We start from the raw sequence: 12864 nt of genomic DNA, 5'->3' as shown, positions 1-12864 counted from the left end.
CCCTGCATGATAGTTTAGTGTTTGGATGGGAATTGAAGGCATCATGCGGAATACGCACTGCATCTGTTTGTGAAATTGTTGGAAGACCGACTGTATGTCGCACATCACAAGAAAGAAACAGAATCTATGCGAGGATGCGTACCCAGTATGAACATCCTGATTGTGAGAGATGGGTGATGAGCGCAACATCAATGGCTTAAACATCCAAACGTACACAAGATATCCAATTCCAGCATAGCGCACCTAGGATATATAGAAGTCAGCAGGACTTGGACTTGCTAAGAGTAAATATTAAAATACAAGGCACATACACTAAGATAGAGAAAGGTCATCAGGGACCAGCGTTGCCTCTGCCATGAACAAGTTATATTTTCATGTCGTTCTTTTGATGTGGGAGTCTCGTACTCACCCAGATCAGTTCAATCTATAAGCACAATTCTAAACGAGTTGGCTGCTACAGTAATGGATCAACGTACCTCTTGTCCGAATGTAAGCGCTGGGAATACCATAAGGATATCAGTGGTCTTTTCATACTTAGTCTTGCTCACCCCAATCGTACACCAGCCCGACAGAGGCAGCAACTGTGAAATTGGAGTCAAGGCGAATCGAATCATCACTGTCATCTTGTGGCTGGCTCTGAACGAACCTATAAAATAGCTGCCAATAAGATTCGCATTGATCAATGGCCACCAACTGGGATCATTCGAGACCAGAGTCATACTATTAGATGATGAGAGTGAGCGAGCGGGGGAACTTGGTGGGCGATAACGATTGGATTCGTGCTTGATATACCACAATCTAGCGCTTACACCGCCGAAGTGATATTTGAGGGATGGTATCTGATTGGTCGAAGTAAGTGTTCCAGCCTGAATTCCAGTAGAAAGATAATGCGCATCCAGGGATACCAATGGGATCAAGGTAAAAGTTATTGATGAGATCTGAGATCGCAAGGCAGTGACTCGCGCGGAATATTTGGTCGTCCCAAGAGATTGGAGAATTGTTCGTGATGCTTTTGGTATCTGGTATTCTTGCCAGTTGAGTGAGGGGTTCGGCCTCGGCCCATCAATGATACCATCGACGTGTGTAGCGACGAGGGCAGTCGTACAAAGAAAGTATGAGGTTGTACAAAGAGGGGAGAGAGGGGAGATTGCGCAACAAAGGAGGGGATTGTTGTACAGAGAAAGAACGATCAAATGATGTGGACAGGAGCGGAGGCAGTAGGAACGAAAGCGATGACGAATGGGCGGTGATGGTATATGTTTCCATGGGAAGTTAATAAATGTGTGATGACTCCAGTTTCGGTGGTTCAGGAGTAATGACGGGATGAGATGGATGCACTGGTGAATGGATAAATCAAGGTCACCGACGAGCTCGAGGAGCGAAACAGCAGTCGCAGCCCTCAAACTCCCAAACGAGATCCTACATGCAGTACGGTGAAGTGTGCGTAGACGCTTCTGGGTAGCGAGCAGAGGTTTAGCGGATATACACTCGGGTATACAATTACGGTAGACGCGAGCGATATCACAACAGGAGATCCGATGGGAAACGACAACGGGACACGTGATGGAGCTGCCTGTGGACAAGGGAGTTCAGGACTAAACATCGAAGAGTCTCGCATGAGGTAGCAGCGGATGGGCTTTGGTTTTGTTGTTGTCGTCTTCTTCGGTTCCTCCGTCTCCTTTGCCTTTGGTTTCGCCTTCGGCAAGGACACGGGCAAGGGAGACGGTTGTTGCAGTAGTCTATACCCCTTGCCGTCGAAAACTCGTTGTCGTTATCTGATGAGTTAGAGGAAGCCTTGGGCAGTGTTCACCCCGACCCGCCAGTCAGATCCTTATGCACAAACGATATACTAATAATTTGCGTTGATGCCAAAACTAGCAGGGTCTATCATGCATGTGCATCTTGAGACGCGATTAACGACCACGAAGGTTCCCTCATACGGGGCTTCTTCGCACGTTGAGAACGTGCTTTCTCCTCTTCATCGGAGCAGACGGATAGAGAAGGCATGTGTCCTTGCGGAATGTTGGCTGCTTGATGGGTGTGGCTGCTTTTATTGCGGTGGTGGGTAGTACTCGAAATTTGCATGGAGGTGTCTTTGGCGAAGAGATTACGGAGAGAGCGGGGACTTTATGTTTTGTTTTTGAATAGGGCGTTATGACGTTCCTCATTGACGGTGTCCCTGGAGTAGCGGGCTGCGTGGGGACTTACTTTACCCTAATACCAACGATAGCTGCGACAGGATACCCTCCGCTATGGCGAAATTCGGCAGTCTTGAACAAATTCTCGCTGTAACCTTCCGGATCCACACGCATGTCACAGAAGCTTGCGAAGGTCAATGTGAACGATTTGCAAAGGGAGGACAGACGGAGAGGCGCCGATGTGGAACGGGAGTGCCAAAGATGGCATTCGAATGTGAGGACGCAGTAGATTGCTCTGAGAGGCACTGTGCATGGGTGAGCTGGGTGTCAAGGGAGTAAGAGAATGTTCCGTTGGACGACGCAAGTGAGCAGGATACAGGTACGAGTGATGGAAAGTGTGCTCATGTCGTTGCAGACGGTGCAAAAGGCTGCATATAAGCAGACAGGGGGACAGAACGTGGGAAGGGACGTACCAAGCAATGCTCTCGTTATGGTCGGCCTTTTTTGCTTCAGCTGAACTGCCATTCTGCCGCTTTTCCCGTGAGACCCAACTGATATGCATATTAAAGCGCCATTAAGAGCCCGTTCAGCAACCGAAATTTTGCAAACCGAACAAAATTGTGGGTAGCACGAACGTTACTTATGGAGATACAAGCTGAGTCTGAAAGTAGCCGGTAAGATCGATAGCGATAACATATGGGGCTGTGGATCATAGTAGTAGATCACAGCAGTAGCGATAGTTATGGACCCAGGACACATGCATCCGCTGGTCGCTAACCTTTTTACTCAACAGGCACCCCTTGTGACCCGTCTAGTCCAACTCATGGACCAGACTCACCCTGACCAGGCTCATCTGGCACAAGCTTCGGTCCACCAATGCATTCTTCGCTATATTGCCCTTCTCCTCAGCATACTAGTTGCTGCCACAGTGCAAATCCTTCTGCAGCAGATCCCAGATGACCCTGAGCCCTACCATACATCAGCCCTCACAGGGCAAGAGTGGGTAATTGAATTAATTGTTGGCCATCTGGAGTGCATCCACTGTGAACTTGGCATAAATGTTCATGTCTTTGAGAGCTTAGTCTGTGACCTTCATGGCTTTGGTCACACTGATTCATGCTATGTGTCGCTCGAAGAGCAGCTGGCTATTTTTCTGTACACCTGTGTAACAGGATTAACCGTCAGACACATTGCAGAATGATTCCAGTGATCAAACACTACTATTTCGAAGTTTGTGATTTCATGTATGTTTCACACCTCAGCTAACTCTGCCTGATAGATATTTCTGAAAGATGCTACATATATTCACATCCCACCCCTTCTACACCACTCACATTCACCTTCCTGTTGCTGATGCACCTGTCTCCAGCATGATTCGCAACAATCCAAAATGTTGGCCATACTTTTGGGATGCTATTGGAGCCATCAATGGTAGCCACATCCACACATTCCCTCCCTCAGCCAGCCGCCACTTGTACTACAACCAAAAAGGTTTCATCTCTCAAAACTGTCTCTTCATTTGTGACTTTGACCTTGGGTTTACCTTTGCACTGATGGGATGGGAGGGATCAGCAACAGATGCATGGCTCTGGGGTGAAGCTCATAGTAATGGCTTGGATATCCCACCAGGAAAATATCTTCTTGCAGACCTAGGGTTCTCCTTGTGCCAACAACTTTTGGTCCCTTACCATGGTGTTTGTTACCATCTGGCCGAATGGGGTCATGCCAGTGTCAGGTAAAACTTAACAGTTCTCTTTTGTAGTCTGGCTCATCCAATAATATTTTTAGGCCTGTCAACAAGGAAGAATTATTCAATCTTCATCATGTGCCTGCTCACAATGTCATTGAACATATTTTCAGTGTTGTGAAGTGGCACTTTCACATCCTTTTAATATCCCCTGAGTACAAGATTCAAATTCAAGCTCACATTCCTGCAGTGCTATGTGCTCTACATAACTACATAAGTGTCCATGACCCAGGTGAAGGGCCTCTGCCTCAGAGAGCTGTCTTCAATGACAAGCCCACCTATCAAGGGCAACCTGACGAAGCACATGATGGTATGATTGTTGGCGATGATGCAAATGCAAACACATTTTGCGATCACATGGCCATGGAGATGTGGGAGGACTATCAGAGAATTTTACATGAGTGTGATTTAGTAGACATGTTTCACTTCTTAGATATTGACAAAGATCCAAAGGAAGAGGAAGACATGGATGAGTACTATGGGAGTGAGGATGATGCAGACAACAATGATCTATAACATTCACAATGTATTGTAGTGTACATTATACAACAAATGAAGATGCACTGCATATCAAAGAGTGATGGCTAAAACAAACAACTTGCAATACAGAATGACACATGAAGAACATGATTACAGCAGGTGTTAAGAACCATGTTGCTCAAAGGAGAGAGACTAACTCAGGGGGGCTTGGCCTCAGCTTGTACACTGTGCCCCTTATCTGAGTATGGGCCCTTCATTTCATATGAGGTCCGATGATGGTCTGACGAAGTCCAGAGGACTTCCAGAGGCTGGCTACTCTGGTGGAGTGCTAGAGGACTTCTGGAGGAGCATGGGAGAATTCTGGAGGAATGCAGGAAGTGCTCAGGAGAGTTCCCACTGCAAGGTAATACTTCTACAGGAAACAGGATGGAAGGATGGGAGGTCCGAAGGTCCAGGGGACAGGAGGACAGGAGGACAGGAGGGCAGGATGATGGAGGACAGGAGGACAGGAGGACAGGAGGGCAGGATGACAGAGGACAAAAGGACAGGATGTCTAAAGGTACAGAGGGCAGGATGTCTGAAGGACAGGAGGATAGGATGTCTGAGGGTTAGGAGGACAGAACATCCAAAGGACAGGACATTTGGAGGTCTGGAAGGAATAGGGGCTACATCAGATGAAGTCCAATGTAGAAGCAAACAGAGGTAGACTACCCTTAGGTAGAGTCAGAGAGACAGGAAGTGGACCAAAGTCCAGAAAGAGGGTAAGTGCCAGAAAGGCAAAGCTCCAGCCTAGGGAATCAATCCCTAGGCCTGATGGATAGGACAGACTTAGGTGGACCAAAGTCTGAGAGAGGATTGGGCAAGTAGAGCAAAGTCTAAGATGATATTCAAACTAAGGAAACTACAGGAGTATCTACAGGGGTTATATACTGGACAATATCTGAGGTGATCAGTAAGCAAAGGAGCAAGGCTATGTACAAGCATGTGGAAACACATTAGTAAGTAAGACAGAACATAAGTAAATGAACTTGGAGATGAAGACTCATACAAGGATCAATAAGCAAGTGTCATATGCCATTCTGGACTCTCAACTCTAAATCCACTTCTCCAGATATCTGGATCCGAGATCCAGATCTCAGATGATCTGATCTATCTTTATCTCCCTTCTGGAGTCCAAACCCTATATCAGCGCCCAACCCCATTTAGACTTCCCCTGTCTCTGGACTCTGGTTAACCATGTTTCCCTTTTGATTATTGATCCATTACATACATTTCATTTCCGGTGTACATTATTTGTGATCTGTCCTACTTACTAATAGACTTTGCATATGCTTCGTACATAGCCTTTATGTTTGCTGACTGATTCCTATATGATACCTACAGTATATAAACCTCCTGTAACTCTCGGAAATACTCCAGTTTGAATATCATCTTAGTTCCTGCTCATTCCTGTGTCCTCTAGACTTGAGATAAGTCTCTTGTCATATTCCGAGTCTTAGGATTGCATCCTAGACTACATTTCTGACTCTACCTTAAGGTAGTCTATCCTCTGTTAGTTTCTAGTCTGGACTTTGTCCAGATTAGTCTTATCCACTTGCCCAGGTAACATCCAGATGTCCATTGTCCACCCTAGTCAAATCCCAGAAACTCTGGATGACTGTTCTAGCCCCTGGAAATTAAGGGCACATACTCAGGAAAGGGGCACAGCGTATGAGCTAAGGCCAAGCCCTTGTGATCCAACCCCCTTGAGCACACGACCTTAACAGCAAGACAGAACAGGAGGTAACCAAAAGCTGGAAAGGCAGAGATGCCTAAATGGGGATAGGCGCAGGATATTGGACAGAGGGTGGGAATAGGTCCGGAGTTAATATCCGGAGGTCCAGAGATCTGGGGATCTGGAAGACAAGGTGGATACAGGACCGGGATATGAGAAGGTGGATATAGTCCGAAATCTGAGATGAGGTGAAGTCCAGATGTCTTGCTGGATGGAGTGTGCATAGGGTGGATGGGACAGGGTGGTATGGATCAGGCTAGCAGTGAGGATCCAGAGGTCCAGAGCTCAGGGGTAAATCCAGAGTGGAGTTGATCCTACTGAGGTGTGGAGCACACAGTGGAAGGGGATCTGGCAATGAGTCAGATATGGGGTCCAGATGTAGGCTCAGAAGGTGTGGGAATATTATGGAATGTGAGTCTGGATTGTGGGATATGACAGCAGGCCATAATCCCCCCTGGCAGCCTGGTAGATAACTGATTGCAGGTAAGGTAGATGATTCTTGAGCTTGCTGGACAAGTATGTGGCACAAATTGGCAGGCTCCTTGCAAACACATTCATGAGGGTGACCTTGTCAGTCAGCAAGATGCACTCGTCATCTTGCATCACAGCCAAGGCCTGTGATCTCTCATTCAATACACAACTCTCATCAGTGCTGGCCAGCATATATCCAAGACTGCCCATCAGGTGGTTTATGGAACCTTGAAGGTTCATAAATGCAGCAGTGCTGGCAGTGTCCTTGGCGGCCTTGGAGCCTGAGCATTGACCAGTGACATGTGACATGGTACTGCCACCATATACTGACAACTTTGGCTTCTTGTTGAGGGTGGGGGAATCCATCTGTGATAATGAAGTTTGGGTGGTGCTGGAGGAAAAGAGCATGTCGGAATGTGAATGTTTTCTGGTGCTACTATTTGAGGCTGCAACTGAAGATGGGGGAGGGGGGGGGGGGTTCATGGAACTGCTGGATATGATTCCAGGGTTAGTGGATGGAAGGGTGGACATGACTTGGTCCCATGCAAAGCCAGCAGCTGCAGGCCCTTTGCTACCGGTGTCATTGCGAGCACCAGGCATGCTAATGGCAAGCCCCATAGCAATGCTGCTGGCCTTGGTGCTAGCGGCAGCAACTGCTGATCCACTGGCCTCAGTGTTGGCCTCAGTGATGTATTCTGAAGCCTGTGTGGCCAATGAAGCCAGGTTATAGGTGGCAGTGCCCTCAGTGCCACTCCCATTTGGCATGATCTCCAACATCTGGAGCCAAAATCTCCATCCAGCATTTTTGAATGGTTTCATTGTCTCAAAATAAAAGGTAAGGAGCAGCTGGAGATCTGAGCATATTTACATACCTTGTTGCTTGGGCTGGCATTAATAAATTGTTGCCACTGAGTTTCTGCTGCCTCCTCCTGAATATTAGTGCCATTCTCATTATCCCAATGACATCCTGATCGACTGTTCTGATATCTCTCAATGGTGTTGTGGGTCTGCTTCAGCTATATAGGGGTAGTGTTGATTAGTGATCAGTTACCAGCTGAGTAAGAGGATGGGGAATATACAGATTGCCATTTCATTTTGCAATGTGGCCCAGTCTTGGGTGGGCCAAGTGTCCTCAGTCCTGCAATCTTTATTGCAGACTCATAGTAGATGTCATCTTTGAATGACGTTCCTGCAATCTTAGATTTCTGTGTGATCAGATACTTCAGGTATTCGTCCACTTCTGCATCATTCCAATGGGCTTTGGGTAGCTTGTTATCATCCTTTTGGGCCATATGCAGAAGTTCAAATTGAGCAGAGATTACAAGGGCAGTTACAGTTGCGAAGATCTGTCTTCGCTGCTGGGTAGTAAGTCAATGCTTGGTGGTACATGTAGGACTGTTCATAGTTGGAAGGAGAGATTATTAAAACTCTGACATACTGGCTTGCATGCTACTCCTACACCCCGTTCCAAATATCGTTAAATAACAGTTGCTGAACAGGCTCTTAATGTGTGTCTCTACAGTATCTCCAACATAGAAAGCCATGCTTGACCTGTGCACAAATTTGTTCACACATGGACAACTATACCCCACACTTTCAAGAGTACTATGTTGGCAAGACATTTGAACACTATTTGCAAGAGAAGAAGAGGAAAAGACAACAGCAAATGAAGTAGTGTACAGGCATTATCTCTTATTGTAATTCACGGTAGAAAGTGTCCAAAGAAGGACTGATCACCTGCAAATTGATGGTGAATGGAACACTTGTCTACATATATTAAGCATGAGATGCTGCCAGGAATAGGTGCTATTGCATCCACCATGTCATGCTGTGTTGTTTTGCACTCATGATTCTGACTCCTTTTTGCTGCTCTTTGCTCATAACTATTATGGTGACATCCACTTCATTTCATGGTGTTGTTGGACTTCAGAATGGAAGCAGGTATCAGATCAACAAAAAGAATTATTGGTGATATGATGGCTTTATTGTGACTCCAGAAATAGGAGATGTTCATATCAATGTGTTTACTTTTGGTGCAAACACTGCTTCTGCTGAAGATAGCATCTATCTCTTGGATGTGAGGACAACTAGTATTGGTCCTATCATTGATGATGAAGGCAAATCAGCACATTCTCTTCATCTCTTTGCTAATGGTGTAACTATAATTCTTTCATGCTTGAATTGACTTATCCATCTATTTAAATAGGACCTACAACCTCTTCCTGATGGTGCTTGCACCTTTCCAACAATAATCATAGCAGGAAAGGTTTCGTGGGGTGCTTTTACACTCAACCAAGAAAATGGTTTTGATATGGATGTTTCTCAGTACATTGTGGGTCCACAACAAAACATGCAAGTTCACTGTTACTATCCCAAAGGACACCCCCATTTCTCTAAAACTCCCTTGCCCACTGCTAGCAAGCATGTCATTGTTCAAGGCACAGTCCAAAGTATTACTGGAGATCAATGCATTGTGACCATCAAAGATATTGCATTAGGTCCCTTGGATACTGTTACCACTACTGATGACAGATCTGAAAATGTTCCTGCTATTCATCTCAAGCAGTTTGACTGGGGAGGAGCACATAAGGACAAGGAGAAGCTGAAAGGGAAGGGGAAAGGAAAGGGAAAGGAGAAAAAAGAAGACATTGAAAGCAATGATCAGAATAAAGGTAAAAGAGCATGTGATGATGATGATGACAAAGATAGGGATGGTGAAGCATCCACCTCCATTGCACCTCACAAAGTTGCTCGCCTTTCCAAATAACACTTTCTATCTTGTATCTAACACTGAATTTTGATGGCTGTTCCACATGAAAAAGATCAATTGTGCAAGCATAGAGCATGAGCAGATTCTGTTTGTGCAGCAAGAGAAAGGCTGAAACACTGTCAATCAGTACAATGCTCAGTCAGTCTGCCAATTTTTGTCATGCAAATGTGAACAATCAATAACTGTACTTAGAATATGGCACACAGCATTTTTGGCTCACAATCTTGATTACCATCACTACCTTTGTTAACAGCAACCCCTGCTCCATTGCCTGCTCCTGCAAGACAGCCCACTCCTTCACCAGTACCTGTTTATTGGTGGACCCAGTTATGAGATCATCCACCAGCACCTATCACTCCAGCAACATGGAACTGACGATGTCCTCATTGCCATGCTTTACTATTATCTACTGAAGTGAATAGTTTTTGTTGTGGAAATGGCACAAGAGTTCTACCATGTTTGTGTTCACTTCCTCCACAAATGGGATACTTACTACAAGATGATGCATGCCATCAACATTTAGTTGAATTCAGTCATGTCATCAACAATTTATTTTCCTTCACTGGCATTGGAGTTTCAGGGGGGTTCAAACATTTTTCTACTGGCATTGGGGCAGGTCCACCTGCAGTTGCCATCACAGGTTGTACATATCATCTCATTCAAAACACCAAATACACTGAACACTCCATACATTGGTTTTTATATGATGAACACCAGTGCAAATTGAAAGCCCAACAATTTGGAGTCCATGGCATTGTTGTCCAAGCCATTAGTAATGACATTGATGGAGTCAATCCATATGTCCATCACCTGCACCATTTCCATCAATCTTCATGTCACACATGCCGCATTTTGGAATTAAAAGACTTTTCATCCAATGGAGACTTTGCAGCTGTCTGTTAAGGTCGTACTCAAAGGGTAACTGGGTCCAAAGGGCTTCGGCCTCAGCTCATGCGCTGTGCCCCTTACCCGAGTATTGCTCCTCATTTCAGGAAGGCAAGACTAGCACATCCAGAAGGTCGGACGAGTAGCATAATGGATCCAGATGACTTCTGGATGAGGGATAAGTATCGTAAGGCTAATCTGGACAAGTCCAGACTAGAAACTAATGGTAATGGACTGTCGGAGACAGAGGCAGATACGGATAGACTATAGGAATCAATCCTAAGTCTCAGAGGGTGACAAGAGTAGGGATACTCAAGTCCAGAGGACAGGAATGAGTAGAACTAAGATGATATTCAAACTGAGGTACTACAGAAAGTTACAGGAGGTTATATACTATAGGTATCTAATGGAATGATCAATCAGCAGAGTCCGAGGCTATGTACAAAGCATGTGGATAGTCTATTGGTAAGTAGAAACAGATCACAAATCATGAAATGGAAATGAAACATAGGTAGCGGATAAGGGAGCAGGATGGATATACAGATAACCAAAATACCGGAGTTAGGGGGTTACCAAAAGGAGATGAGTGCTGGTTGTGGATTCAGATGAGTTGTGGACCGGACCAGATGAGTGGAACAGATTGGATGACGAGATGTTGGAGGGAGATAAGATGTGGATCTGAGATCTGGATATGTGGATATGACACTGTCATGCATGCATCCAATTCTACCTCCATTAACCCTCACCCAATTGTAATCCAATGACATGGCAATCATGAGCCAGAATTCATCAACATCCTCTCACATCATTATGAACCACTCCACTATGTCCTTCTGTTCCCTCATGCAGACATAGGATGGGGTGTTGATGATCTACCTGGAATCCCTCACCTCTCACAGATTGAATGGTATTGCAGTCACTTGCTTGCCAATAATGACAATTGTTTTTCACTCTTTGGGCAACTGACATGTGAATATCTAGTTGACATGTATTCATGCATGGAAGAAGAATGACTGGCCTACATACAATCATCATTTTCATGGGCATGAAGTTCATGCCAATGATGCTGGTCATGATGACAAAGACAATGATGAAGAATTTCACCCCGAAATCAAATTACCCGCTAGCTTCATGGGTTCACAAGCTTGGTCATCTGAACAGACAGCAGATGCTATGGCTCTTGGTTGAAAATATGGCAAACTGAGTTTCTTCTGCACCATGACCTTCAATCCTGATTGGCCAGAAGTTCAAGAATGTCTGGAGCCAGGACAATCTGCTTCTGATGTCCCAGTTGTAGTCATGCAAGTTTTCAAATTGCACTTTGAGAAAGTCTTGCATTTTCTTCACACATCTTTTGGAACCAAAAAATATATGATCAAAGTCATTGAATTTCAGAAATGGGGCTTTCTGCATGCTCACATCATTATCAAGGTAAGCACACTGTGAATGATCAGGCATATTGCAATGAATCTGACAATCAAGTTAGGTGGATCCTGAGCCACCTTTTGAATGCCTGGATACCATCATATCTGCAGAGCTGCCGCACAATAATCCTGCACTTCATGAGAAAGTCAAGAAATACATGTTACACAGCTGGGATCATCTAACTCGACTGGGTAGCAGATGCAATCGAGATGGTCAGTGTATCTATGGCTTTCCCCAACATATACAACAATCAATGACGGTTGATGAGCATGGAAGATTACACTGGCAGCAACGCAAAGATGAAGATATATGGGTAGTGTCATATTGTCCTGCACTCCTCACTTTGGCTGACTGTCACTCTCACTTTGACATTGTCTACACAATGAAAGTCTTCAGTTATCTGTACAAGTATCTATACAAAGGACCTGACACTGCCCATTTCACCATCAAAGAAGACATTGATGCCAATGAGCCTGTTCCCTTGAATGAAGTTCATGATTATCAGAAAGGAAGATATTTATCAGCACCAAAAGCAGCCTGGCAAATCCTCAATTTTGAGGTCACCTGAAAGGAACCTTCAGTTACAAACCTACCAGTTCACCTTCCCAGCTCAAACATTCCTCAGTTTTGTCAGCAAGGAGGAGAAAGATCATCCACCTCCCTTTTAAATCACTACTTTCTACAAGCCAATGAACTCACTGGACTTTGCTATGAAGAATATTTTGAACGATTTGTACTTTATCTGTACTCTATGGAAGATGAACTTATGCCTAATGATTATCCTGAGAGATGAAAAGGAGGTGTCACTTGACAGAAGGCTTCAAAACAAGTTCATCTGGAGAAGGTAGCTGTTAAGGTCGTACTCAAGGGCTAACTGGATCTGAAGGGCTTCAGCCTCAGCTCGTGCACTGTGCCCCTTACTCAAGTATTGCCCCTTATTTCAAGAAGGCAAGACTAATGCATCCAGAGGGTCAGACAGGTAGCATAGCAGATCCGGATGACTTCTGGATGTGGGATAAGTATCATAAGGCTAATCTGGACAAGTCCAGACTAGAAACTAGCAGTAGTGGCTGTCATAGAAGGAGGTGGATGCAGATAGACTATGTCATATCTGCATATCCAGATCTCAGATCCAACCCTTATCGCAGATCCACATCTTATCTCTGATGCTATC

At 45.1% G+C, this 12864-nt stretch overlaps 4 protein-coding genes across 4 annotated transcripts; 2 read left to right on the top strand and 2 right to left on the bottom strand.

Moving 5' to 3' along the window:
• Nucleotides 1–2199: 2199 nt before the first annotated feature.
• On the bottom strand, nucleotides 2200–2773 carry BJ212DRAFT_796429 (uncharacterized protein). The gene is made up of 2 exons (XM_041344090.1): nucleotides 2612–2773; nucleotides 2200–2566 (listed from the first exon to the last, which is right to left on the bottom strand). Exons 1-2 carry the CDS (start codon nucleotides 2698–2700, stop codon nucleotides 2314–2316), a joined length of 342 nt encoding a protein of 113 aa, XP_041187512.1. The 5' UTR covers nucleotides 2701–2773; the 3' UTR covers nucleotides 2200–2313.
• A 3768-nt stretch (nucleotides 2774–6541) lies between these two features.
• Nucleotides 6542–7902, bottom strand: BJ212DRAFT_1486077 (uncharacterized protein; the record flags this gene model as incomplete). The annotated part of the gene is made up of 3 exons (XM_041341073.1): nucleotides 6542–7432; nucleotides 7483–7626; nucleotides 7690–7902. 3 exons carry the CDS (start codon nucleotides 7900–7902, stop codon nucleotides 6542–6544), a joined length of 1248 nt encoding a protein of 415 aa, XP_041187511.1.
• A 639-nt stretch (nucleotides 7903–8541) lies between these two features.
• On the top strand, nucleotides 8542–9377 carry BJ212DRAFT_1486076 (uncharacterized protein; the record flags this gene model as incomplete). Its single annotated transcript, XM_041341072.1, has 3 exons — nucleotides 8542–8551; nucleotides 8608–8765; nucleotides 8817–9377. 3 exons carry the CDS (start codon nucleotides 8542–8544, stop codon nucleotides 9375–9377), a joined length of 729 nt encoding a protein of 242 aa, XP_041187510.1.
• A 2626-nt stretch (nucleotides 9378–12003) lies between these two features.
• On the top strand, nucleotides 12004–12246 carry BJ212DRAFT_1231425 (uncharacterized protein; the record flags this gene model as incomplete). Its single annotated transcript, XM_041329500.1, has 1 exon — nucleotides 12004–12246. A coding segment is annotated over one exon (243 nt), but the record flags the coding sequence as incomplete, so codon positions are not given.
• Nucleotides 12247–12864: the final 618 nt, after the last annotated feature.

Source organism: Suillus subaureus, assembly GCF_016647635.1.
Source record: "Suillus subaureus strain MN1 chromosome Unknown BJ212scaffold_49, whole genome shotgun sequence".
NCBI lineage: Eukaryota > Fungi > Basidiomycota > Agaricomycetes > Boletales > Suillaceae > Suillus > Suillus subaureus.
Note: the sequence above shows the minus strand (reverse complement) of the source record. Positions and strands in the feature narration are given on the sequence as shown.

Coding starts and splice junctions, on each gene's coding strand:
- BJ212DRAFT_796429 (XM_041344090.1), bottom strand. CDS start 2,700: ATGCATATCAGTTGGGTCTCACGGGAAAAGCGGCAGAATGGCAGTTCA. Junction 2,567..2,611: donor CATAACGAGAGCATTGCTTG/GTACGTCCCTTC, acceptor GCTTATATGCAG/CCTTTTGCACCGTCTGCAAC.